The 26,387-nt window shown below is 40.0% G+C and overlaps 2 protein-coding genes across 2 annotated transcripts; both read left to right on the top strand.

Moving 5' to 3' along the window:
* The first annotated feature begins 474 nt into the window (after positions 1 to 474).
* Positions 475 to 14,717, top strand: LOC135074054 (uncharacterized). The gene is made up of 6 exons (XM_063968361.1): positions 475 to 709; positions 4,509 to 4,660; positions 5,000 to 5,452; positions 12,827 to 12,888; positions 13,243 to 13,352; positions 14,591 to 14,717. Exons 1-6 carry the CDS (start codon positions 496 to 498, stop codon positions 14,620 to 14,622), a joined length of 1,023 nt encoding a protein of 340 aa, XP_063824431.1. The 5' UTR covers positions 475 to 495; the 3' UTR covers positions 14,623 to 14,717.
* A 4,850-nt stretch (positions 14,718 to 19,567) lies between these two features.
* LOC135074310 (proteoglycan Cow) lies at positions 19,568 to 25,818 on the top strand. The gene is made up of 9 exons (XM_063968584.1): positions 19,568 to 19,855; positions 21,215 to 21,326; positions 23,541 to 23,643; positions 23,924 to 24,055; positions 24,131 to 24,503; positions 24,834 to 24,906; positions 24,986 to 25,084; positions 25,197 to 25,295; positions 25,406 to 25,818. Exons 1-9 carry the CDS (start codon positions 19,568 to 19,570, stop codon positions 25,816 to 25,818), a joined length of 1,692 nt encoding a protein of 563 aa, XP_063824654.1.
* The last annotated feature ends 569 nt before the right edge of the window (positions 25,819 to 26,387 follow it).

Below are 26,387 nucleotides of genomic sequence, written 5' to 3'. Positions count from 1 at the left end.
ATGACGGGTATTGCGATTCGATTCGTTTTGATTGAGTCTTAAATGCATGTTGGCTAAGCTTAAATTATTAATTATGCAGAATGAGAACATGTTTTATTTTATTTTATCTTATTTATTAGGACAACCAACAAGACAAACACGCATACATGGAATAACCATAACTAATGTAATGTTCATGAGGATTCAAATACTGTGGGTCTAGTTAAAACGCACTTTAAAATCGCAAACCCATCGCAAACCAGTCGCAAACAAATAAACAAATCGCAAAAGAGGTCGATAACAAAAAAGACTTAGCCAAACGGCAAAAAATCGAATCGCAAAGCCCTACCTATTGATAATCGAAGGACTGGATTGAAATTTCCCATATAATTACATAAGTACTAATTTAATAATTCTGTATAATTATTATGATCTCCATACCATAATGTTGACTTTTATTAAAAAGTAAATTGTCAGTAATGTCAGTGTCAACACTGTCAAAGTCAAACGCATAAAATGTCATTAGCACGTTGCGCAGCGTCGGCAGCGGTTCCGGCTTGTAAGTTGGTGCTCAAGCAGCTGTGCAAGGTTACTTGTACTCGGAACGGCATATCGCGAGCTCGGTATTCAGTGTCAACAGCAGCCACTCGACCGTCCACCGCAACAGCCAAGATGTACATCGCAGAGGAGAGAGGTTCACCTTACGCTCCCGACTACCGGGTGTTTTTCAGTGAGTTAACATTTTGATAAGCCCTATTATCAGCAGGTACTTAATTTGTAATTAATATAAGTTCGGCACGCGCTATGATCTCAAGCTGACCACTTATCGTTAGATAGTATTGTCACATGCGTCACTTATCTCAAAGGTCAATATTGTCAACAACAGACTACAAGTGGTACGTACCTTACTTACTTTCAAATCGAACGTATCAGTTTATGTGAAAGTTTATCCTTCCTTATTACGTATTATTCAATCATTTATTGCATTTAACAGTGTATTACCAAAATAACTATTAATTTTAATTCTAAGTAGGTAAACTATAAACATAAAACATACCAGTATTTAATTTGTACCTACTTGTAAAATATTGATGATTTATGGCAATAATTAAGTCTTCCAAGTTAATTTACATTCATAAAATACCTAATCATGAGATTAAACTTAATTATTTATTTATATTTATTACCTTATCATTAGTTCAATAAATTGTTAAGTTTAAGATCCATGTAAACACTTGCATATTGCAATAAAAAAATTGAATTTGAATTATAACTCATAAAATACTGGCATACTTTATTAGAGAATAAATTTTATAATATTACATTAACTTAAAATGACTAAAAACTAAAATTTAAAAATTACTAATGATAAAAACTATTTACAAAATAAAAAATACTTCACCCCCAGCGCCGCAGTCAGGAATCGTGTCCAAAAGGCTGGCAGCATTGCCACGTTGAATGGCCAGGCTAATTCTCTGACCAAAATAGCTGCCAGCCTTTTGATCACCGGTCACCTCGGTGAGCCTTTTTGCCAGTTCCTTATAAAAGGAACGAGCGCTTGGACCCCATTGTCCCATAGTCTCAACCCCAAACGGCACAAATATATAAATACTTATTTATTATTTCGACACACATTTATCTGGGGGCACGGCAGTGCCCCCACCAAGTCGAGCAAACAGCGGCACGGCCGTACTATCCTTTTCTCGAAGCAATTCAGGCCATTTTCGACCCCCTGTAACTTCGTTGTGGATAAAACTAGAAGACTGAATTTTCAGTATCCATGCAGGCATTGTAAAGACACGGTATATTTCAAATTTCATTCAATTTGAACCAGTAGTTTAAGAATTTTCTTAGTGTATTCAGTGAACTGCTCCTGAATCGAATGTACCTACTACTACTATTTCTATTTATTTATATTAACCGGCAGACAGTGGTGACTGAGTTTGTTGCGGCGCTTCTTCTCAGCACTTGCCAAATGTTGGTCTCGAAGCGCTGGTAGGGTAAAAAGATTATGAGACATGTAGAGGCTCCTTAAGAGCATATGACGATTTGTAAGAACTATTTATTAGTCTAAACAAATAAAGAAATTTTGACTTTGACTTTGACTTTGACTTAATTTTGTCACTCACTGACTGACTGACTGACTCACCGATCATCAAAATTCCAAGGCACTTCTAGCAGACCTAGAAGCTTCAAATTTGGAATATAAGTAGTGTTTGGTGTATGAATCAAGGAAAAACTAAAATATTTGGGGGCACGGTAGTGCAACCGCTAAGTCTAGCAAAATTTTTCAATTTCGGTCCAGTTTTATAAATTTTTAACTACTTACTTAAACTTACTTAAATAACTTTGTAATACCATATAAATATAAAGGCGCACAATATATTGACTTGGCCATCGCATGAAAACACGTGTAAATTAAATTATTTAGTGCGATGGCCAAGTCAATAATTTATGTAAAACGTTAAAGGTTTCCTGGCCTGGACTTGGTATTACATGGATCTCACAACTTTTTACCGTAGAACAACTGAGTTGCGAGACTTGGTTTTTCAACCGACTTCAAAAAAGGAGGAGGTTCTCAATTCGACCCGTATGTTTTTTTTCTATGTTTGTTACGCGATAACTCCGCCAATTATGAACCGATTTGAACAAATCTTTTTTCGGCGTATAGGTAATACCTCAAGGGTGGTCCCATTTAAATTTAATAATAGAAAAAACAACCCCCAAGGGTGGAAAATTGGGGATGAACTTTTTTATACGCAATATCTCCGCCGATTATAAATCAATTTGAACGATTATTTTTTTGTTGAATAGGTATTATCAAAAGGGTGGTTTCATGCGAATTTGAAGAAAATATTTCACCCCCAAGGGTGGAAAATTGGGGATGAACTTTTTTATACGCAATATTTTTAATTTTTTTAGCATTTGAAGTCGGTTTTATTTTTAAAAAAAGTTAATTATTTGACAAGTATTGTTTTTGATGGGATACTATCATCTATTATATAAAAGAAAGTCGTGTTAGTTACTCCACTTATAACTCAAGAACGGCTGAACCGATTTAGCTGAAAATTGTCAGGGAGGTAGTTTAGAGCCAGGAGAAGGACATATGATACTTTTTATCCCGTTATTTATTGCCATTAAGGCGGAACAAAGTTCGCCGGGTCAGCTAGTTACAAGTAAAGACTAATGCGATAGCATAATATATTTAAATCTAACAATACAATCTATATTTACATTTTATAACATAATAGCCAAAGCCATGTATTTACTCTAGGATTTACTCTAGTTTTAATTTTAATTGTAACTTTTAAATTTTGGTTGTGGGAAACAATAAATGATTTTTATTTATTTATTATTTCCATTATGACGTCTCACACTGGTTCAAGAAATGATAAAAATGGAATTAGCGATTTATTCACTTTTTTCGATGGTATCGTGTGTAGAACGTCATAAAAAACGTTTTGTTTAAGTTATATTTTTCTGAGAAATGCGTAGTTTTTGCTATATTACATGTTTTGTGTTTTATTTGTATGAAACGTTTCCTTCACGAGGCTCTTATTCAAAATGTTAAAGTTTGTTAGATATGTCTACTTATAGGTTTTAAAGAGTCATACTAATAGAAGCTAATACAGTAACAACTTTGTCCCAGTGCGTCCCCGTTTAGGATATAAGTGATATTTTCTAAGGTACGAAAAAGTAAACAAAATATATAGATATAAGGCAACTTTATGATAATTTATTGATTTTCTAAAATAAAAAGAAGCTAACAATCATTCCAATCTTAATCTTTTATTATTCAACATCATCATCAACATCTATAAATTCAAAAGTTTCATCATTATTTGAAGCTAGTAAATTTTTAACTTCATTAGGAAAAGGAGATTTTGACTCACACTCATTTTTGGTCTTATTGTTGAAAAAAAAGGATCCGAAGAAATAAGAAAATTATTTAAAATATCACGATTGGTCACTTTTCGGTTAAATTTACGCGTATGATTCTCTCTGATCTAGCAAAAACTACGCATTTCTCAGAAAAATATAACTTAAACAAAACTTTTTTTATGACATTCTACACATGATACCATCGAAAAAAGTGAATAAATCGCTAATTCCATTTTTATCATTTCTTGAACCAGTGTGCGTCTGAAGAAATGTGTTCTGTTTTGGGCATATTGCTGCGACACCGGCCCCGCCCTCTTGGCACATCTCCCTTTAGTTTCTGTGGTCTGTGAAATGATTACAAATATTTGATGCTGGTTTCTCTAATGAAAGTAGTGCCAATTTTTATCATCAGTCATAGCATTAATATTTTGTACTTAATATAGCACAGGACCGGTCTTTGTGGAAATCTTTGGGGGAGGCCTTTGTCCAGCAGTGGACGTCTTTCGGCTGAAATGAACAAACTTAATATAAAATCTTTGAAACTATTATTCTGGGTAGTTTCTTCAGTGTTAAAATCCATATTTTTCTTGTAAATTTTTTTTTTTTAAATTAAAACAAAACATTAAATTTTTACGTTTGCTTGACAGAGGATGAGAGTGGGCCAATCTCGCCACTGCACGACATTCCACTATGGGCGGACCGCGCGCAGAAGATCGTCAACATGGTTGTAGAAGTGCCTCGCTGGAGCAACGCGAAGATGGAAATCAGTCTCGGGGAACCTTTGAACCCCATTAAACAGGTATTAGGCAGGTCTACTGAGAGAATAGTAAACACGACGCGACTTTACCTTCATGGCTACCGTTCCTAGGTTGGAAGGGTAGGGATATTATGAATAAAAAGGGAGGGTTCTCACACCGTGTTCTCCGTTTAATGATGACAGGGATGTCCAGTAAACAAAATAGAAAACTCGACAGACATCCGGTTCGATTCCGACGCAACGTAACCTTTGCATCGATTGAAAAGCGTCATTTAATTTTTTACCCAAATTCAAAAATATTTTATTATGACCGCTGGTGGCACTCATGAACCGAGGCACGGCACGAGTTCGGAGCGGTCGCTGACGGTGTGTCTCGCGCAGGACGTGAAGAAGGGCGCGCTGCGCTTCGTGAGCAACGTGTTCCCGCACCGCGGCTACATCTGGAACTACGGCGCGCTGCCGCAGACGTGGGAGAACCCGCAGCACGTGGACCCGGGCACGCAGGCGCGCGGCGACAACGACCCCATCGACGTCATCGAGATCGGCGAGCGCGTGGCGGCGCGCGGCGACGTGCTGCCCGTCAAGCTGCTGGGCACGCTGGCGCTCATCGACGAGGGCGAGACGGACTGGAAGCTCATCGCCGTCGATGCGCGCGACCCGGCCGCCGCGCGCTTGAACGACGTGGCCGACGTGGAGGCGCTGTTCCCCGGCCTGCTGCGCGCCAGCGTGGAGTGGTTCCGCCTCTACAAGGTGCCCGACGGCAAGCCCGTCAACCGCTTCGCCTTCGACGGCGAGGCCAAGGGCAGGGACTTCGCCTACAAAGTCGTCGATGAGGTGAGCATACGATTTTTAGGGTTCCGTACCTCATAAGGAAAAAACGGAACCCTTATAGGATCACTTTGTTGTCCGTCCGTCCGTCTGTCAAGACCCTTTATCTCAAGAACGCGTGAACGTATCAAGCTGAAATTCACATGAAATACTCAGGTCTATTGTCCCTTTAAGCTGTGAAAATATCAAACTTCTAAGCCAAGCCAATCAAAAGATACAGCCGATTATGTCGATATTTTCAACAAAGGACAATGTTCGTTCTCCATACATTGTTCGCCTAAAAACCAACAATTTTGACATATTACTACCCGAAAGCGAAATAATACGATTCTGTGTGTAAGAACAATGATTCCTGATGGACACTTGCCATAAAATTAATGATTAAGAATATTAAATCACAGCGATTTTATAATATGTCGTTTATGACAACATGGCGTCTAATGTATTGTGTGAATGTATGAACACCGATTCGCGAAAAATGTTTTGTATTGTCGTCACGCCGAGTCGCAGCCAAATAGTATAAAATAATAGAACAAGTTTTAGAAATACAACTCGGCATTCCACTTTATAATATGCCCACATATTGCACATAAATAAACAACATGAATCGTAGGTTGTTTCCACCCTTGTCATCTGACTTATGAAATAAACTCCTATTGTATTATAGATATCGAAGCCGAATCGTATATAATAATAGAATGGGTTTTGGAGATCACTCGGGGTTCCACTTTTATAAAATACCTACATATTGCATAAAAATAACACGAATCATGAGTTTTCTTTTCACCATTTACATCTGACACGAGATAACAAACTCATATCTCCATGACTACCGTCGTAGTCTATGCCAAAGACTACAATATTTTAAGCAAGAAGTTTCAAACCTTAGCGGCTACGGTAACCCCTGGGCCACATACATCATGATAACATTCGATCGACACCGGAACGAAGTCTTGCGATTATGCAAAAAAGCATCGTATTCTAGTGCGGCTATATCACGTTCAACCGGGGTTTTAATTCGACTAAAGTCCTGACTAAAGACTGGAAGAAAATACGCCGCATTGTATGAGCACTTCGTGTTCGATAAAGCGGCTGCATCTAGAGCCCACATAGTTTTCTTTCCAATAATATCCGCAAGTAGCGCTGCATGATCTTTACAACAAAAACGGCAATAGTTATTAAGGTGCCAAAATTATATGATTACTTTGGCACTGTATTATACACGTTCGAAGATTTGTCATTTTCATTCATTTCATCATCATCATCATCATTTCAGCCATAGGACGTCCACTACTGAACATAGTCCTCCCCCAATGACTTCCACATCGCACGGTTGGTAGCGGCCTGCATCCAGCGCCTTCCCGCTACCTTTATCAGGTCGTCGGTCCACCTTGTGGTGGGTTGACATTGCAAAATATGACTTTTGATAGGTTCATCATAGATGATTCATAGGGATATCCTCACGGAGGAAGTTCGTAAAAGGGCGGAACAAGATCTTATAATAATGCAAGGCCGAAGCTGTAACGCGCGTGCTCCTACGTGTAATCCGGCGAGTATGCAATAAATAGTAATGTCTGGTAAATAGTGGTAATACGTATCGTTCGTTCGTTCGTTTCAGCCGAAAAGACGTCCACTGCTGGACAAAGGCCTCCCCCAAGGATTTCCACGAAGACCGATCCTGCACCGCTCGCATACAGGCACCTCCCGCGACCTTCACCAGATCGTCGGTCCACCTAGTGGGAGGCCTGCCCACGCTACGTCTTTCGGCTCGTGGTCGCCACTCAAGAACTTTCCTGCCCCAGCGGCCATCAGCTCTACGAGCTATGTGCCCCGCCCCGTCTATGTCTATATGCGCTACGATTACAGGGTATCATTTTGCATAGTCGCAAGCTCAGATCATAGAAAGAGAATAGATATGAAGTCGCGCGTAACTACAACGAGAACCAGTGTCCCCACATTTCCCCCACCACAGCTCCCACACACACATTCAACTGTGTAAAAACAAAGCGACTGAGAGTCTACGACAACATGTGCAACCGGCTTAAAAGTGCTGTGATTGGCCAGAAGGCGTGCCTTATGGCCAATCAATGGCCGCGTGACGTGACGCACACTTTGAAAAAAGCAATTAGAGAGAAGAAAGATAAAATGGAGTCGATAAGATATCGATACTTTAAATCCTGGGGGCAAGGCTCGAAATTGGTTTAAAAAATGCTTGTATGAAAACCTTTTTATTATTATACGTTATTATTATGTTCTTTAACGATTTTTGCATAAAGGAGTCAGTTCCATTTTGTATGGACGAAAAACTCAGAATCAATTATTGGGACTAAATGAAGTTACCTTATATTAATTTACCCCAACCAAAGCTCAATGTCGTTATCGATGGAGTATAGAAGTTATAGACTGACAAAGTTTGTATGAAAAGTCATGGGTTAAGTAGGTACTTGCGATTTTTACCAGTATTTACAATATTGGTAATATATTATTATTTACTTTAATAATAATAACAGGATCACTGTAATTATTATTAACTACTATCGCGCATTAACTTTTTAATTATGGCGAAATTCGTACCGCTTATGTTTATCAAAAATAATGCCTATATTAGGCTTTCAACTAGCTCTTATAGTAATTACATAGTTGACAGTTACTAATCCCTTCTACTATTGTTATTGTTTTTGTAAAAACTTAAAAATCGCAAGCAACTCATGATTTTTTCATTCAAAATTATAAAATAGAAAATAATAATTTACTTCTATTTATCGATAATAGGAAACCGTATTAGAACACGAGCCCTGCACTATGTTACGACCGGCACATGCGGCCGTACTGTGTATTTTCACGCGTCAGTGGATATCGGAAGAAATAAAATACATTGCGCAGTAGTTACGCATGACATAAAGTGGTTGCTAACTAAATCGTCAATGTACAACGTGTTTGAATTTTTATCACCACTAATTTCGATATCGCAGTAAATGTCACGGCACTGAATTCGTTCGTAAAAATGTTTAGTTTTTTTTATTTATAAGCAAAATACCAATGGATTTGCAATACTTACATGTGGTAAATGACTTCACTGTTCCTGTAGTTCTTCGTTTCACTTATGTTATTGCACGTTACGACGCATTATCCAACAATATCGGAGAACATTTCCTCAGTACGACTGAATCGCGACTAACCTAGCGTCGCGGGCGATGTTCGTTTCTGGGCATATCGCGGAGACACGCGCCACGCCCCCGTTTCACATCTATTCCCTTCTATGATCTGAGGTCGCAAGACTTCACTCCGCTGCTGTCAAATCAATGTCGCATAATGTTATCGCAATGTGTGTGGCCCTTGGCCAAATCACAGAAGCCTATGCGAAGAAAGAGCACTTGAATGACAATGAAAATCAGGGTTACCATTTTATAAGATCTCCTCACTATTGAGGGTAACAAAGTAACATTAATAATCTAGCCATTAATTACATTTATTACCTATACGAGAAAGTAAAGCAACATGCGGTTTTATTTTAATTTGTAAAATATTTGTAACAGTTTGTTCCAAGTTTAGTTTTACAACAGTATTGCTGTTTCAGCTGTCACTGTGAAGCTTTGGGAAAATAAATAAATAGAAAAAATATTAACATAAATATTTATTTAAGTTTTTATGTTCATTATCATAATATGCCAATTTAAGTTACACTGTGTGACAGTCTTTGACACTAAACAAACTCTTCAGCTTAACAATACCTACCTACAGGGCGTTTTTATAGTAATCTTGCTCTTGCTGATGAAACAAGAAGGGTTGATGATTCTACTACTGAAATACAACTACTTTTCTTACAGGACCAATATCAAATGATGGTGATAATTTCTATGGAGAGGTTTTTTTTATATTCGGTCTCTTGGGATAAGTTATTCCATTTGAGCAGTAGAATTAATCCTTTTTATTTGATCACATATAAAAATAACACAAGTGTTTAGGAAAACTTCTTCTTTGGTATGGTATCACTACGGAGTTATAATGTCGGCAACTCTGTATCACTGACTTGTAACTTTCAAACAGTAAGAATAATAAGGGCACCACATTGGTTTTCTTTCTGAAAAAAGGCTTTCACTTTTAGTACTAACCCTTTAGCACTATTTCATTGAAATAAAAATACAATAAACGCACAGAAGACTGAAATTGAGTCAACTGACGTGACATTTATAATTTGTTGACATTATGACAGTTTGACAAGACTAGGGATTGAAAAAGTTTTAATTGAAAAAGTAAAATGACAATTTATTAAAACGATTCACAAGGATATAATCGATTAAAAATATTTATAAAATGTTCTGATACTTGCCTGTAGCGATTATCCAATCCTGGTTTCTACTGAAAAACTACCTCGTGGCAAGATTTTAATAAAATAATAAAATCTTTATCTTCTCTTTCACAATCTATAAAAGTTCATTTGGTCTATTATTATACATGTGCTATGAATGAGGGTTTTCGCGATTGAAAAATCCGCGAGATGGCAATACGTAGACGCGAGGTCCAAATGCTGCATGATTGGTGGATATCTATCAATGTCATGTCAAAAATAACCAATCATGCAGCATTTGGACCTCACGTCTACGTATTGCCATCTGGCGGATTTTTCAATCGCGAAAACCCTCATTGGCATAGATTATGAGAGACTGGCAACTATACTAGGTTGATATATGTTTCTCACACTTCAACTGGCATTGGATTCAACATCGGATTCTGACACTTTTACAGTTATGATACCATGAATATCAGTTTATGGTCCTAATTATTTTTATTTTATTTACGACCTTCGACCAGTTGGACACTTTAGATAGCTTCTTGTCATAGTGTCAATATCTTTTTAGCTTTTAACGCAAATCTAGTCTTCAAAGCAGTTTAATTGATTTATTTTATTTTGAAAATCGATATTTTATTGTCTATGATGGCCGCAGGAACATCACTATACATGGACTCCCAGCAATAAAGTACGGTAATGCCTCGTACAGATTTTATCGGCAAAAATTATGGAACTTGATAGGTTTTAGACCATGCCACGCACCAAAACGTCCGGAAGTTGTAATAGTATTATAGAATAAACGTTAAAAGACTTATTTATTTAATTTTTCAATGCTTAAGTGTCCACTAGAATGAAAGGGTGCTTAATGTATTAAAAAAAATAGAAAATAATTATGATGGGTTAATGTTTTTGGGCGGTTTTTAGGCGGTTTCTGACAATGTCCTTTTCGACACTCGCAAAGGAATCAAAACCTACAGGATACTTCCCGTAAACTCAGAATCTTGAAATTTGGCATAATGCATTGTCATATAATGCAAATATAGGAAAAATTGCGAAAATTTCATTTTTTTAGTTATATAATATAATAAAAATATTTTAATAAAATGAAACTTACTACCTTATTTCTCACGAACGAATAAAGGTATCAAATTAAAATTTATACCAAATACCTAGATCTATTGTCCCTTTAAGAAGTAAAAAAATCAAACTTCTAAGTTAACGCGATCAAAAGATACAGCAGTTTATACCGACACCTTAGACGAATTTCCGTCACACGCTAGGGAATCAAAACCTACAAGGTACTTCCTGTGAACTCAGAATCTTGAAATTCGGCACGAAGCAACGTTATATAGTACAGATAAAGGAAAAATTGCGAAAATGATAAATTTGAAGTTATATAAAATTTTAAATATTATTTTTGCTTACATGACATAAAATATTTTTTTAATAATTATAAACTTACTACCTACCCTTTTTCACATTAACGCGTAGAGATATTAAAGTTGAAATTCATATCAAACACTTCTTAAATCTAATTGCCTCTAAACTGTGAGAAATTCTAAATCAACGCAAAAATTCAAAACGCTGAGGTAGGTACCTACCTATAATGCAAATATAGGAAAAATAAATAAATAAAAAATAATCATACCGCATATTTTGAAATTCGCCACTACTCGCAACGGAATCAAGTAAGTAATTTGATTTAATACGTCATAAATTGTAAACCGCTACGTTTGTACGGCGGAACCCTCGGTGTGCGAGCCCGACTCGCACTTGGCCGGTTTTTTTCATTCGATCTTAATACTGTTCATTTTCTATTTTACAGGAATTGAAGTTAAATTAATGGAATCTGTTCTAATAAGACCTTTTGCTTTTTCGGAAGATTTTTTTTATTCCGATATTATCATACTTATTTGCGTCGTGTCTCAATACTCAATACTCAATATGTTTATTGCTTCCATAAATAGTAGGTAATATAGGTGTTACAGTGTGATAATACAGTTAATTATGGACCCTGTTGGGCGCTGCAATTTAAAATATAAAATATAAGAGAGGAGGCTTTTTTAATTATTAGATTAATAGACTCATCTTATTTTATCATCTAGATATTCTTTTATAGTGTAGTAACATTTTGTACTTAAAAGCTCTTTTAGTTCTTTTGAGAATTTGTTATCATTATTTTCTTTCAATAGATAATCGGGCAATTTATTATAAATCTTTATGGCCATATTATAAGTACTTGAAGAGGATAAATTTAGGCGGATGGTTGGTATCATTAACTTATTTTTATTTCTTAAATGGTATTGTGGACATGATTCTTCGCGTTTTGAGGCGTAGCCGTAGGCATAATAGGTCACAAGCGCTGTTTCTAAATTAGTTGTTTTTTTAACCTCTCGAAGAGCGTATGCAAAGCTTGATAGTTTGGACTTAATTTTTTGTATACGTAATTTTATGTATGTCTCTCCTTGATAAACCGAAATTAAATGTAATTTACATACTTACATAAAATTAATGGTCTACATTCTCTTGATTACGAACGAAGCGCGGCGTAGGTATTCATTCACGACTACGCGACTGTCTGATAAAAAGTGTTACGGCTCCTCGCGGTTTGCCGGCAACCGGTTTTGCTTAGGGTTCGCGCCGCGATTCGTAGTTTCATACGGTGAGAGTCTAACACTCAGGACCGGTTCTAACACTTCTCGGTTAATCACCATCGTGGCTCGCTTGCAGGAGAACAATGGGCCATTAACATTTTAACTGTACTAGAGTTTTATTGAGGTGGACTTGAACTTTGCCAGTCCTAAACAAAATACTCAAATCAAACTATTCAATAGGTAGAAACTCATCACGTAAGCTCTCTAAATTAAAATTAAGTTTTCGGATAGATAATTTAACAATACATTTTAAGCTTCGAAAAAATTCATTTGTTTATTAAGCAAGATGAGAATTTTAAAGATGAACTTTTCTCAATTTCTCGTATAAGTAGGTATTTATTTAATTTAACGTTATGCTATTATATATATATATTGACATCCTATTGCTTAATTCGATATAGTATTGTTCACTAACGCGCGTGGAATGTCACTCAGGTGCACGAGTTCTGGCGAGGCCTGGTCTCCGGCAAGGTCGCCGACGCTACCGACATCAACAAGTGAGTGTAACTGTGTTATATGTAGGGTACATGATTTGCCTCGAATTCGATTTCTGCTCTGCCCTAGATGGGGGAGAGGCCCCCAACCAAAGCTATAAGATACTTCGCTATCAGTCTTGAACATTTCTTTCGAATCTTTTTGTGAAATCCCATTTTAGTAAATTAAACATTTGATTCTTTAACATTACTTTCCATTGGCCAAACGACTAGCTCCGTGTGATGATGGGTGTATCAGGCGCTCATTAAACAGCGCCGGGGTGTGTTTTGACCTCCAAGAAGAACATTCGGCGGTCAAGTCGGCCACTCGGTCGAGCACGCTCGAGACACTGGGACCTGACCGGTTGTTGTGCGCAGGACCAACGTGACGGTGGAGGGCAGCCCGGGGCGCGTGGAGCGCGCGGAGGCGGCCGCCATCCTGGGCAAGGCGCCGCCGCGGGGCCTCCCGCAGCCCATCCCGCAATCAGGTCAGTGCCCAACGCCTGAATGTCTACACAGTGTATCAATAAACTGGGCCTAAGTGTACACTACACTTGGACCCAGTTTTTTGATTCATAGTTAAAGTAACTAATTGTTAAATTTCACTACTAATGGTTAAATATTAACAAAATGTTAACTAATAGTTAAAAAATGTACTAAAAGTCAAGCTAACCATTGTTCGAAAAACATTTTTTTCTGATATTTAACCACTTGTCATTTGACATCTGTCAAATTTGACTATTGGTTATTTTAACTACGAATCAAAAAACTGAGCCTTCCTCGTCGACGGTAGCAGGAATATTAGTACACACCTCTTGCGACTTCGAAGATGTAAATAATGGAATCTATTTTAATTTTTAATCAAATCTGAGTGAATTAAATCCCGATGACCTTCGGAGTGACCGATCTTTGTCATTTTCAACCGACTTCAAAAAAGGAGGAGGTTCTCAATTCGACCCGTATGTTTTTTTTTTTTTTTTTTTTCTATGTTTGTTACGCGATAACTCCGCCAATTATGAACCGATTTGAACAAATCTTTTTTCGGCGTATAGGTAATACCTCAAGGGTGGTCCCATTTAAATTTAATAATAGAAAAAACAACCCCCAAGGGTGGAAAATTGGGGATGAACTTTTTTATACGCAATATCTCCGCCGATTATAAATCAATTTGACTGATTATTTTTTGTTGAATAGGTATTATCAAAAGGGTGGTTTCATGCGAATTTGAAGAAAATATTTCACCCCCAAGGGTGGAAAATTGGGGATGAACTTTTTTATACGCAATATTTTTAATTTTTAGTTTTTTTTTGTGTTCACGCATTTGAAGTCGGTTTTATTTTTTTTAAAAGTTATTACACCGTTGATACCGTAGCGATACCGAAGAAATGCACATTAGCGTAGATTTACAGTAGGAGTCAAATAAATCGAACGCAATAATGGGTATCGAGTGATACCTGTCATTAATAACGATTGTGCTGTGAATGGATAGTGGGAATTTATAAAAAAGTTTTTGATGCCAGTCTACTACACCCTGTTTCTGATAAGAAAATAATTCATATAACAACTGATGGTAAAGTACCTACTTGAAATGTCAGGTATCGCAAGAATTATTATCATTTTTAGACAACGTAATGTAGAAATTGGCAAAGAATTTAACTAGCATAAAGGACTGCATGCAGGAAGTTACTTTGAAGGTTTGCTTTAACGGAGCGTTTCTTGTTTTCAGTGGACAAATGGCACTACTTATCAAACTTGTAAGGGACCGTGAGGAGCCTCGCGGCGCTGGCGCCCGGGTCGCGTTCGCTTCGACTAGTTCATAATGTATTTATATCTGATTAAAGTTATCGTTGTTACTCACATCTTTTATTTATCAATATCCAGCTTATCTATTAGATACGTAAAGATAGAAATAACAGTTTCATGACCATGGTCACATCTTATCAGTCTTTCAGATCCTTGTGTGGGTACGAGTAGCATAAACAAGCATTTTGTAGAAAGTATTTCAAGCTTCGAAAATGTCAATAGAGCTGTTTTGAAAGTTCACTTCTCAAGGCGAATGTCGCAGCCTTCGATAGTCATTCTATAGCACAAAACTATTATATTGTTGCTTACGGCGCTCGTAACGTTTGAAATTTGAAGAATACATTTCTACCTACTATCTTGGATTTCAGATTCGGCTTTGAGGTATAGGTACTTAAGAGTTGCAGTCAAACGATCGTAAGCGGAACCCGAACTTGGTTGAAAAGCTAGCTTTTATTGTTCTCGCCAAAGCATTAGCGAAACTGGCGAATGCGCCTGGCGCGACGTTACGTAAGCCATGCGGCGTGACGTCAGCGGCGCGCCCGCGGAAATGCCGCAGTTCATAGTGCACTCGATAATGCATTTACTGCTTGACACACCTACTATGGGTTGCGTTGCGATACGTGTGTCCATTATTCCATACTAGTAATAATAAACAGAGGAAAGATTGATTTTTTTTTATATTTTTGTATGTATTGGCTTCGAAAGTGCTTCGAAACTCCACTGGACAGATTTGAAAAATTCTTGTAACATTAGAATTCGTTTTTTTTTGTTTTACATTTTTGTGATCGTGTACCAGCTTTTGCCCGCGGCTTCACCCGCGTGAAAATTAGTTTGTCACAGATCGTCATAAATTATAGCCTAATTGCTATTCTGGGCTATAAACAATAATTATACTTTAAAGTTTCATCAAAATCCGTTCAGTAGTTTTTGCGTGAAAAAGTAACAAACATGTTAACATTAATACAAACTTTCGAATTTATAACATTAGTAAGATATTGATTCGGCAAGTTTAGTTCGATATCCGCAATGACGAGGGTCGTCTCTCATCTCGTATGTTAAGTCAGGGGGAGGCGGCAAGCAGACGTTATGATATCATGTCACCACGGTGTCGTCGTACATACTTAGGTACCTACATAGGGTAGGTGCGGATGTTAAAAAGTTAATACCTATCAAAACATCGCTGAATGGGTGGAGAACGTAGAGATTAAAATATTTAACGAACTTGGCTACATATCTCGAACAAAATAATGTTTATTATACCTTGATAATGGCGATTCACCAATCGATCGAGGCCCGTGACATTAACCGGTTTATTGATTCTGAAATTGAAAGTTCGTGCGTTACTTTCAATTTCAGAATCAATAAACCGGTTCGTGAATAATTAAACGCATTGGAGGCTTGCAAGGCCAGCGATTGTTGTCAAATGTTGCCTGCCATTACACGTTAATGTAATTATGCATTAATTCGGTCGCTCTCGTTGACAATGAGTAGACAATGTAAGAAAATGTAATCAAGAACGACAAAACATTTTATAATTTATTAGTGTACCTACCTACTCTACTTCTTCAATCAAGTTAGGTAGTTGATGTATGTATTTTGAACAACTGTTCCGCACAAAGTTCCGCACGACATGAGACGAAAGGTAAACGGCTACTAGTTCGTGATAGTACGTAAGTTCGTAAGTTTTTTTTCTAGCTCAAATAATAAGCAAATGGAATATTATTTATAAAAACTATTCATTACTACAAAATCTCTATTATTTAAGCTATCTAAAAAACCAAGTACCAACATTGTGGTGCCAAAAATGAGAGCAATACGAAGCTTCAAACTCTCAGAGAGCCAAAAACATCCGTGCGGCTTGCAAAGGTTGCTCTCACCGTAAGGTTAGCGCTCCAACTTCTTAAGCTTATAAAAAGGCGAAGGAACGTCCATTTAAATAAAACTTGTAATAGTGGTTTCATGTGTTCCTTGACAATAGATTTGGCTTAGAAAAAAGTTATATGAAAACGTAGAATTCCTTTAAAATTGCGATTAATTGACTCACGAAATAGCGTACATATTATTTTTCGGGTGTCCCCTATTTCGTGACACTACCGATTCAAGGATATTATGGATAACATTTTGATGCTTGGTTTTTAAATAATTATTTATGATAAATTAAATGTAAGTTATGAAACAAATAATGCATTTATTTAAGTTTCTCATGACCTAAATTCGGTATATGTTTCGTTCACTAGAATTTATATGACACGAGTCTGAAGTTCACATAAATGACCAATTTTAAGATAAATTAGCATAAGTAGTACCAGCATAATTTTGGTTTTATTTCGATTTATTTCATTTATCTTTGTTTATTTGTATTGTATATGGGATAGATAATAGTTAACTGACACATTTTGACAATAATCCATGAATTTTACTTGGGGAATTTGGAATAATCAGTATCACGAAACAAGGAACCGTATTATTGTTACTTTTTTCCAAGTTCGTGATATATAAATGTATGGTGTTAGGTACTTTTATGACACATACCATCAAAGAAATCGACATATTTTTTTAGTTTTTAATACTTACCTACCTAAGAAATTAATTAATTACTTACTTTTTATTATGAGTCATTGGCGTATCTGGGGTTATTTTCAGGGGGGGGGGGGGGGGGGGGCTACCCTCACTTGAAATAGCTCCAGGGGTGGGAATATGGGGAGAAGGGGGGGAGGGGTTTAGTCCCCCCTTCCTCCCCATAATCCCACCCCTGGCATCTAATGGCTTGTGTAAATATTTTCACATACTTATCGTTACAAATAACCAAATCAAAATTTTATGGGTACGAAGAGGGGGGGGGGGTAAGGCCCCCCACCCCACATTTCTAATGGTTAAATAAATATTTTCACATATCGCTAGAAATAACAAATCAAAAATTTATGGGTACGAAGGGGGGGGGGGGGGGTTAAGTTTCCCCCCCCCCCCCCCTACATTTCTAATGGTTATATAAATATTTTCACATATTGTTAGAATTAACAAATCAAAATATTATACGTAGGTACGTACCTAGCTAGACTCACATTGTTTCTTATGAATATTTCAGGTAAGTAATATCGTCAATTTCACATAATAATAATTTTAAATTTATTAAACCCTTAATCATTATTAAAATATCCTAACTGGATGCATAAAACCTTATCCCGAAATAGGGGACATGAGTTCACGAACTTAGAAACAGAGCAAAATTTTGTCACGAAACAGGATCCAAACAAGAGGTCCACAGAACAATTAATATAAAAAAAAGTTCAAACTATATAACTATAAATTATGTATTAACTTACTGTCAAAAGACCAAAGTTTAGCATAAAAAAGTTTCATACTGATATCATGCTTGGTTATTTTTAAATAAAATGTTAAAGTCGTAAGAGCCTTAATATACCGAAGTAGGGGGCACTTACCTAATTTGTGACAATTTCAATTTTGCGAACACTTCACGCAGTGGTTGAACATGAATATTTCTTTAACATTCCTACTGGGCTATAATTATGTACTCAGTTAAACTGCACTCAGTTCGATTTTTTCAAGTTATTTATAATTTTCAAAATAAATCGTTAGGTAGCTTTAAATTAATAATAATTATAAATAAAGCTTCCAACATCTTACATCGATAAACTTTTTAGTGGCAAAATAGTTTTATAGCATTCTTGGGGGTAGAGTCAATCGAGATTTCGATTTTAGGAAATAAAGAGTCACAGTCAATAGCAGTAAACAAGACAATCTTAAGGTATTCCAGCATTTCCAGCTAGAACAATTAGCTAGAGCGGGATGAGCCGGAGACGAGTGCTGGCGCGACGTGCGGCGGCGGAGCCGGGCGGCCGCGAGTGGCGGTATCGATCGCAGCCGCCGCCGCCGTCGCCGCGGCGCCTTTCGCCCGCTACATCCATCATCTATGTATAAACATGATTCCCCGTAACATTCCTCTGATGTAGCCAAAACACCGCCGAAGTTAGCAAAGGTAACGAGCCTCCCGACAATGCGTTGAGTGCCGCTTTGCGGCAGACACCGAGATGAGCGCTGCAATATTAAATGGGAACCTGTTCAAATATTATAAGGCTCTCGCGGAGAGGGCCGCGCGGGGAGACGGGACGCGGGATGTCGGACGAGGTTCCGCGGCTCATAGAGTATGCAGGCTCAGAACGTCAAACGCCTGCCAGTTATCCAACATTTTTATGAACAATATATTTTTACATTATCTAGAAAGTGTAATAGTACCTAATTAGTAGTTAGCTACTACTATTATACTAGGAGTAATTAGGTATGTACTTTTGCATGTTTTATTTGTTGCATATTAATACAATCTTTCCATCTTTAATTTTTCAGACTCGATCAAGCAATGTCTAAAAATGTGGTTGTTCATTGTCTTTTACATCACTTACCCCCTTACTAATGAAAGTTACACAGTTGTTGAACACTGTTTAAAAATGGCATTTCCATACTAAACGTCACTTTAAAACTGTTTAACGAGCGCGTGTAAGTTTTATTAGTAAGGGGGTTGATTTTTGATTTTGAAGAAGATTTCAATGCTTACTTAAAATCTTACATTTTCCTGTGAATCACAACGGTGGTTTGTTTCAACCTATAACCTACTTACTAGACTTTGCTTCTGACGGCTTTATTAATCTAAGCTTCTGATTATGAAAAGTTTAATTGAAGTTTTTATATTTATTTTGTTTATTAGGAAAACATACAGCTAATATTTTATTATGTAACGTGTGGTCAGTGCAGGCTCCCAGAGGCAGGGTGCGAGTAGGCAGGGCCGGCGCGCGGGTGCTGGTGGGCGGCGTGGATGGTGGAGGTGGCGGCGACGCGGCGGCGCGGCAGTGCGCGGCGCGCGGTCCCGGGGCGCGCTAGGACAGTGATGCGAGCGCGAGGCTGGGCGTGTGCGGCGGCGGCGGCGGCGCTGCTGGCGCTGGCGGCGGCCGCGGCGCGCCGCGCCGACCAGGACTTCGAGTTCGACGACGACGCGGTGAGCAGCCCGCCTCCTCCGCCGGCCTGGCGCCGCCCGGGGCCCTTCGACTTCGCTGCGGCCTCGGGGGCTCAGGGACAGGCGTTCGGCGCGGGTCGATTGCGTGCGCATTTTGCCAAACAACGCAATTTAGACTTGAATGGGGAGCATAATTTGCATACAAAACATTTAGATTACACTGTAATTTCATTATTCCTTTGATGTAAGTAAGTACCTACCTACTGTATTGCAAATTACAAACATTTTTCTTGGCTTCCTAAGTATTAGTTTAACCTTGCTTGAGACACGGAGGGGATCATACACAAATGTTGTCTGCTTAATTTTAAAATACTTAAGTACGGCACGGCAGTAAAAAGATTCCTTTATAGGTTTCTAATTTTAAAATAACAAGGAAAAAAAGGACTACTTAACTGTTCCCGTGACTTCGTACTTAGTAGGTACCTACGCGTGAAAATAGTAAGTATGAATAATATTTCCTATTTTTGCAACATTTTTCTTTACTGCTCCGCCCCTATTGCCTGTTTTATATGTACATATAGGCCAAAGCCTTCCTCGATAATTATATTATGGGCTATCCAACACAAAAATATTTTTTCAAAGCGGACCAGTAGGTAGGTAGTTCCTGAGGATTAGCGCTTTCAAGCAAACAAACTATAATATTATGTATTAGTAGGTATAGGTAAATAATAGGTAGGCCATTTTTATTCACTACAGGTATCTACATTGTGTTTCGGTACTTTTAATTCGCTGAAAATACTCAGTAGGTACCTACGTAATTATAGTTATGTATGAATTGTTTTTGACAACGCTATGTATGTTTATGTTACGTATATCTACTCAATAATATGTCAGGTCACCAGGACCGTTGTCGGATGGGCATGGGCGTTGATTCGAGCCGCTTTTTGATTTGCGGTTTATCGACAGGAAAGTCTTTGTGTTTATTGTTGGCTAACAAAAAAAGCTTTTTACGGTGCTCCTACATCAACGTTTCACAAGTACCTAAACTTCTAGAAGCTGTACATCCAGTCCGATTTTTTGTAACAGGTAAATCGATAAAATAAATCTAAGTCATTAATCATGTGTTGTTGGTTGGCTTAGATAAAGGTTGTTGGGGACGTTCAGGATCTTATTGCTCGGAAAATAATGTTAACTCCTATCTACCTACGGGTATCCTACCTACCTAATAATAACCAAAGGCTGAAGTAACATTACAGATTATCTTGTTTACCGACTTACAATAGGTAGGTTTAAGTATTTTCTTTCAACTAGCACCCTATCCCTGCTCCTGCTTTGTACGGGTGCTATAATAAACATGATATAAACTTTTGTATTTAATTACTATTAGTGAAAACTGCATTAATCCGTTGCGTAATTTAATATACCTACCTACCTACTCTTAGAAAGCGGGAGTGACTTTGTTTTATTATGCTAATGTAAAAAAGAGAGAAAAGCCAAAAGGGTTTTGAGTATGAAATAAAAATTTATTGACTAATATTTTCTGTAGGTACTGCTAATTAACTGCTTTGTGTATGCCGGCAGGAGGCGGGCGGCGGCGGAGGCGCGGGCGATGCGGGCCGCGCGAGTGATGCGGGCCGCGCGGGCGACGCGGGCCGCGCGCGCCGGCCGCGGCGCTACATGTACGACCCACACAGTTAGTGCTCTCTTTACAATATTTACCTACTCATTTCGTACACCACCCGCACATTTTTTTTCGTCAGGAAAGAAGAGGAAAATTACATATTTTGAAATGATACACCAGAGTCCTATTGAAGAACAAAAGTTAAAATTGTGTGGCTTTTAATAAATAAAAGCGGATACGTTTCTCGTTACAGGATTGTTCGAAATTGTGGTAGAAGTAGTTAAGTACTTAGATCTTTTTGTTTCTGAAATCAATTTGTCCATCTTGATATCAGTTTCACAGTTCACTCGATGTTCTTTAGTATTCAGGCAATGATATTATAGAACTATAGATATGTTACGTTCATAGAAATTACGATTTTAATCCGTGCCGAGCTATTCCAAATTGCATACATTGACAAATGTAACTGATAAGTGAAACAAAAGATACGAAATAGCACGCAAATGAAAGAGATAGCTATAGTTTTAACGATTCTGCACTAACTAATCTATGTCCGCAGCGCACGCATCCTTATCGCTCTAACGTCAAAACAAGATCGCTTTCTCTTTCTTAACTTGAACATGGCGCATGGCGTCTTGATTGTTTGCATAAATAATTGAAAATATAAATACTAAATAATTTTGCATAATCACATGTGGTAAGAGATCCCTTGTATTTTGTTTACTTTAGAGTCATAATTGGTACACTTTCGAAACACACACGATGGCATTTTTTATTTATTTTGGTAAGAACACAGGAACTTACGGTGTGGTACACGCGATTGCGCACGACGCAGGCCACACGAAGACTAAACACAAGACGTCCCAATTGGGACGTATTTGAGTATTCACAGCGCGAGCGCTTATAACATATCTGCTTTTGTTTTTATATAACTAATATCATTGTATTCAGGATATTGTAAGTAGGTTTGTGTCTACAGTTAAAATGATCCTATCAAAAACAATACTTGTCAAAAAAACCAAGTCTCGCAACTCAGTTGTTCTACGGTAAAAAGTTGTGAGATGCATGTAATACCAAGTCCAGGCCAGGAAATCTTTAACGTTTTACATAAATATATTGACTTGGCCATCGCATGAAAACACGTGTAAATTAAATTATTTAGTGCGATGGCCAAGTCAATAATTTATGTAAAACGTTAAAGATTTCCTGGCCTGGACTTGGTATTACATGGATCTCACAACTTTTTACCGTAGAACAACTGAGTTGCGAGACTTGGTTTTTTTGACAAGTATCAGTAGCGGCGTAAGGGGGGGGCGGTGGGGGCGGTCCGCCCCGGGTGCCAAGCGTCAGGGGGTGACACAAGTCGCGCAGATTAGTACTCACATAGCGTATCTGCATCATGCCAAAGTCATGATACGGGGGGGGAGGGGGGTTGCGATTGTCGAATCGGTAGGTAACATAAAAAATCCTGGGGGGTACCAGGGGGTGCCTTAGGACTTATGACAGGGGGGGGGGTGATCGCCCCGGGTGCCAACCCATGCTACGCCGCCACTGACAAGTATTGTTTTTGATGGGATCTCATTTCTTTTTGTATTTTGTAGACAGCAGTTATGTATCTAGAAAACTGGACCGAAATTAAAAAATTTTACTCGACTTGGCGGTTGCACTACCGTGCCCCCAAATCTCATTTCTTTTTGTATTTTGTAGACAGCAGTTATGTATCTAGAAAACTGGACCGAAATTGAAAAAATTTACTCGACTTGGCGGTTGCACTACAGTGCCCCCAAATATTTTAGTTTTTCCTTGATTCATACACCAAACACTACTTATATTCCAAATTTGAAGCTTCTAGGTCTGCTAGAAGTGCCTTAGAATTTTGATGATCGGTGAGTCAGTCAGTGAGTCAGTGAGTGACAAAATTAAGTAACTTTGACCCGTTATAATTCTTAAACTACTGGTTCAAATTGAATGAAATTTTAAATATACCGTGTCTTTACAATGCCTGCATAGCTAATGAAAATTCAGCCTTCTAGTTTTATCCACAACGAAGTTACAGGCGGTCGAAAATGGCCTGAATTGCTTCGAGAAAAGGATGGTACGGCCGTGCCTCTTTTTGGCTCGACTTGGTGGGGGCACTGCCGTGCCCCCAGATCCTGAAGTAAAATCCTTAAGGTTTCCTTTTTTCTTTTGCTACGCCATTTGTGAGGAATCGGATAAGTCATTCATCTGGCTGAATCATAATCTGAAGTCTAGGATTTATATTAATGGGTTATGTCTATTTTTCAGATACGTTGTGCCAGTCACTGGTGTGTAAGCGTCGGGATGTTTGTCTTCTGAAAGATACTTACACGGCATTCTGTGCCAATAAGAAGGAGATACTACGCAAAGGGTGAGTGTTGATATCTTACTAGGTGCAGGTGTGCCTAAGTATGTAAACTACAAAACCTGCTACTAAAACTTTCAGATAAATATGAATCGGTGAGTGCTTCACATTTTGGTTTGAGATGATAATCACGAGCTTAGATATCCAATTAGGTACTCTGTTTAGTTTTGACAATTCACAAAGGTTTCATTATCATAAATTATTTATTCGCTGTTCGCAGAACTACTACTAGTAGACAGTAGAGATTAGATATATAGTTACTAAGAGTATGACGTGACATTTCCAGCGACGTGATAGTGGCGCAGACGGTGAGCGCGTCGGAGGAGACGAGCGGCGGCTGGGCGCGCGTGGACGACGAGGACGTGTTCTACGACGCCGGCGCCGACGCGCCCGAGCCCGACGCCGACGCGCCCGACCGGTACGATGCGAGGCGATCCCGCGAGCGCACCGCCTGCTCCCTGCGAGACTGACGCGCACGTTTCTGTCGCCTCAGGTGCGTGGGCTGCCCGGTGCGCGCGCGCGCCGAGTTCCTGTGCGGCTCCGACAACCGCACGTACTCGTCGCTGTGCCGCCTCGACCTGCACAACTGCGTGCGCCGCGCCGCGCGCCCCGTGCGCCTCGCCTGCCGCGGCTTCTGCCCCTGCCGCGAGCCGGAGCGCGACTGGCGCAAGGGTGAGCGCGACCGCTCGCTCGGCGGGACGCCGGTCACGCCGGAGCGCGGGCTGACGGACGTCGCTGACGCACGCTCGTTGTCCGCAGGGCCCGGCCGCGAGCCCCACCGCGGCACGCACGCGCCGCCGCGCGGCCTGCGACGCCAGCGCGGCCGCCAGCGCGCCTCCAGGCGCAACTTCGACGAGTATGAAGATGTCAGTATCTAGATTTTATACACAATTATAATATTTTATGCACAAACTGCTTTCAAAGTTACAAAAAGATTTACGCAAATGAAATTTTTTTTGTGTGTAACGAACGTTAACCTACCTAATTGATATTTATAAGCGCTCCTGCACACGACGCCGCTACCGCGCCGCCGCCGCGCCGTCGCAGGAGCCCTAAGGCTTCCGTGTCCAGATAATCAACGACAGAACTGATATTATTATTCACACTGTGGGCGGAAAGGAGAGAAAATGACACTGATTGATTTTGAGTTAAGATGATGTGTATTATAGACTTATAGTTGTACGATTTGTCAGCAGGAGTGGCGCCGCCGCAAGCAGGATCCGGAGCACAACGAGGTGCTGCCCGAGCGGCCGGCGCGGCGCCGCCAGGGTGAGTTTGGGGCTGCGGTTCGGGCTCGGCGGGGCGCCTGTCGCACTGACGAGGAACTAATGTGGCGCGTGTTACACAGGCTCGGAAGGCTGCGCGTTGGATAAGATGGCCAACAGACTGCTGGATTGGTTTTCGGTGCTGATGGAGGAGGCCGGTGCCACGGCGGGTCCGGAAGACGGTAACGTAGTTTATATTTCGTCGCCTAAAATGTATAAATACGTATAACTATACAATTAGAAACCATGAAAAAACGTATGAGCATGTGAGCGATTAATGTTTTTTGTGAGTAGGGTTTCCGAGCGACTGCAAACCCGAAGTGCGTTGGATGTTCGCGCACCTAGACACGGACGGCGACGGAGTTCTTTCGGCGACAAATCTCTATTCTCTGAGTGAGTATTTTTTGGCAGCGCGTCACGCGCAAAATACGGAATTGCGACACTCGACAACAACGCTCGCTCGTTGAGTAAAAAATCACTCACCGGTCGGCGTTCATCTTCAGGGCACGACGAGCGCGAGCGCTGCCTGCGGCCGTTCCTGTCGTCGTGCGGCGGCGCGGACGGCGCGGACGCAGGCGGGGTGTCGCGCGCGGCGTGGTGCGGCTGCCTGCGGCGCGCGGCGCGGCCCTGCGCGGCCCTGGCGCGCGCGCACCCCGCGCCGCGGCCCGGCGCCTACGTGCCGGCGTGCGACGCGCGCGGCTTCTACCGGCCGCGCCAGTGCCACGCGGCGCTCGGCGTGTGCTGGTGCGTGGACGCGCACGGCGCCGAGCTGCCGGGCTCGCGCACCAAGGGCGCGCCGGCCTGCGGGCCCCGCGCGCGCCCGCCGCGCCCGCCCGCGCCCGCCGCGCCGCCCGAGGGCGCGCCCGCCGACGACGAGGACGCGCCGGGCAGCGGCGACGCCGAGCTGCGCTTCTAGGCCCCGGGTCGTCGCCGCGAGCCGACCGCATTCGGCGGTGCCCGAACCCGAGCTCGCGAATGCGACGATCGTCGTCCTTTGAACCCGCGAGGGCGCGCAGTTCGACCGAGAGCACGGCCGGCGTTGAATGCGGAGAGTAGATATACCTAATCGTTAGAGAATTTGATGGAAAACGATCATACGACACCTCGCGGTCGTCGCCTATTAGGTGAACCCCGAGTGATTCACTCTTGTGTGGCCTAATTCTTAACCGTCAGCGAGACGTGCCCGTCCTTTTTGGCTTTTAAAATTATTTTGCAAGATTCCAGTTTGTCAATATCACAACGCTGTCGGTTTTTCTGAATAAATAAATAATACTACTCGTGAGACTCGTCCCTGACTGAAGGATCTTGTATTCGTTTCCTTTAATTTGGTAGGTAGTTGACACGTAACTTACCACTTTAATTACTTTACATTATTTATCGAGGTCGGTATAAACTAAGTACTTACCTACTTACTCTTTGATTTCAATGTCTATCCGAGTATCGCGTTAAAACCTGTTTAAAGTAATTCAATTATGCAACGCGAAA

This window comes from Ostrinia nubilalis, chromosome 8 (assembly GCF_963855985.1).
Source record: "Ostrinia nubilalis chromosome 8, ilOstNubi1.1, whole genome shotgun sequence".
In the NCBI taxonomy this organism is placed as follows: domain Eukaryota; kingdom Metazoa; phylum Arthropoda; class Insecta; order Lepidoptera; family Crambidae; genus Ostrinia; species Ostrinia nubilalis.
This window is presented reverse-complemented; position numbering and strand designations above follow the sequence as displayed.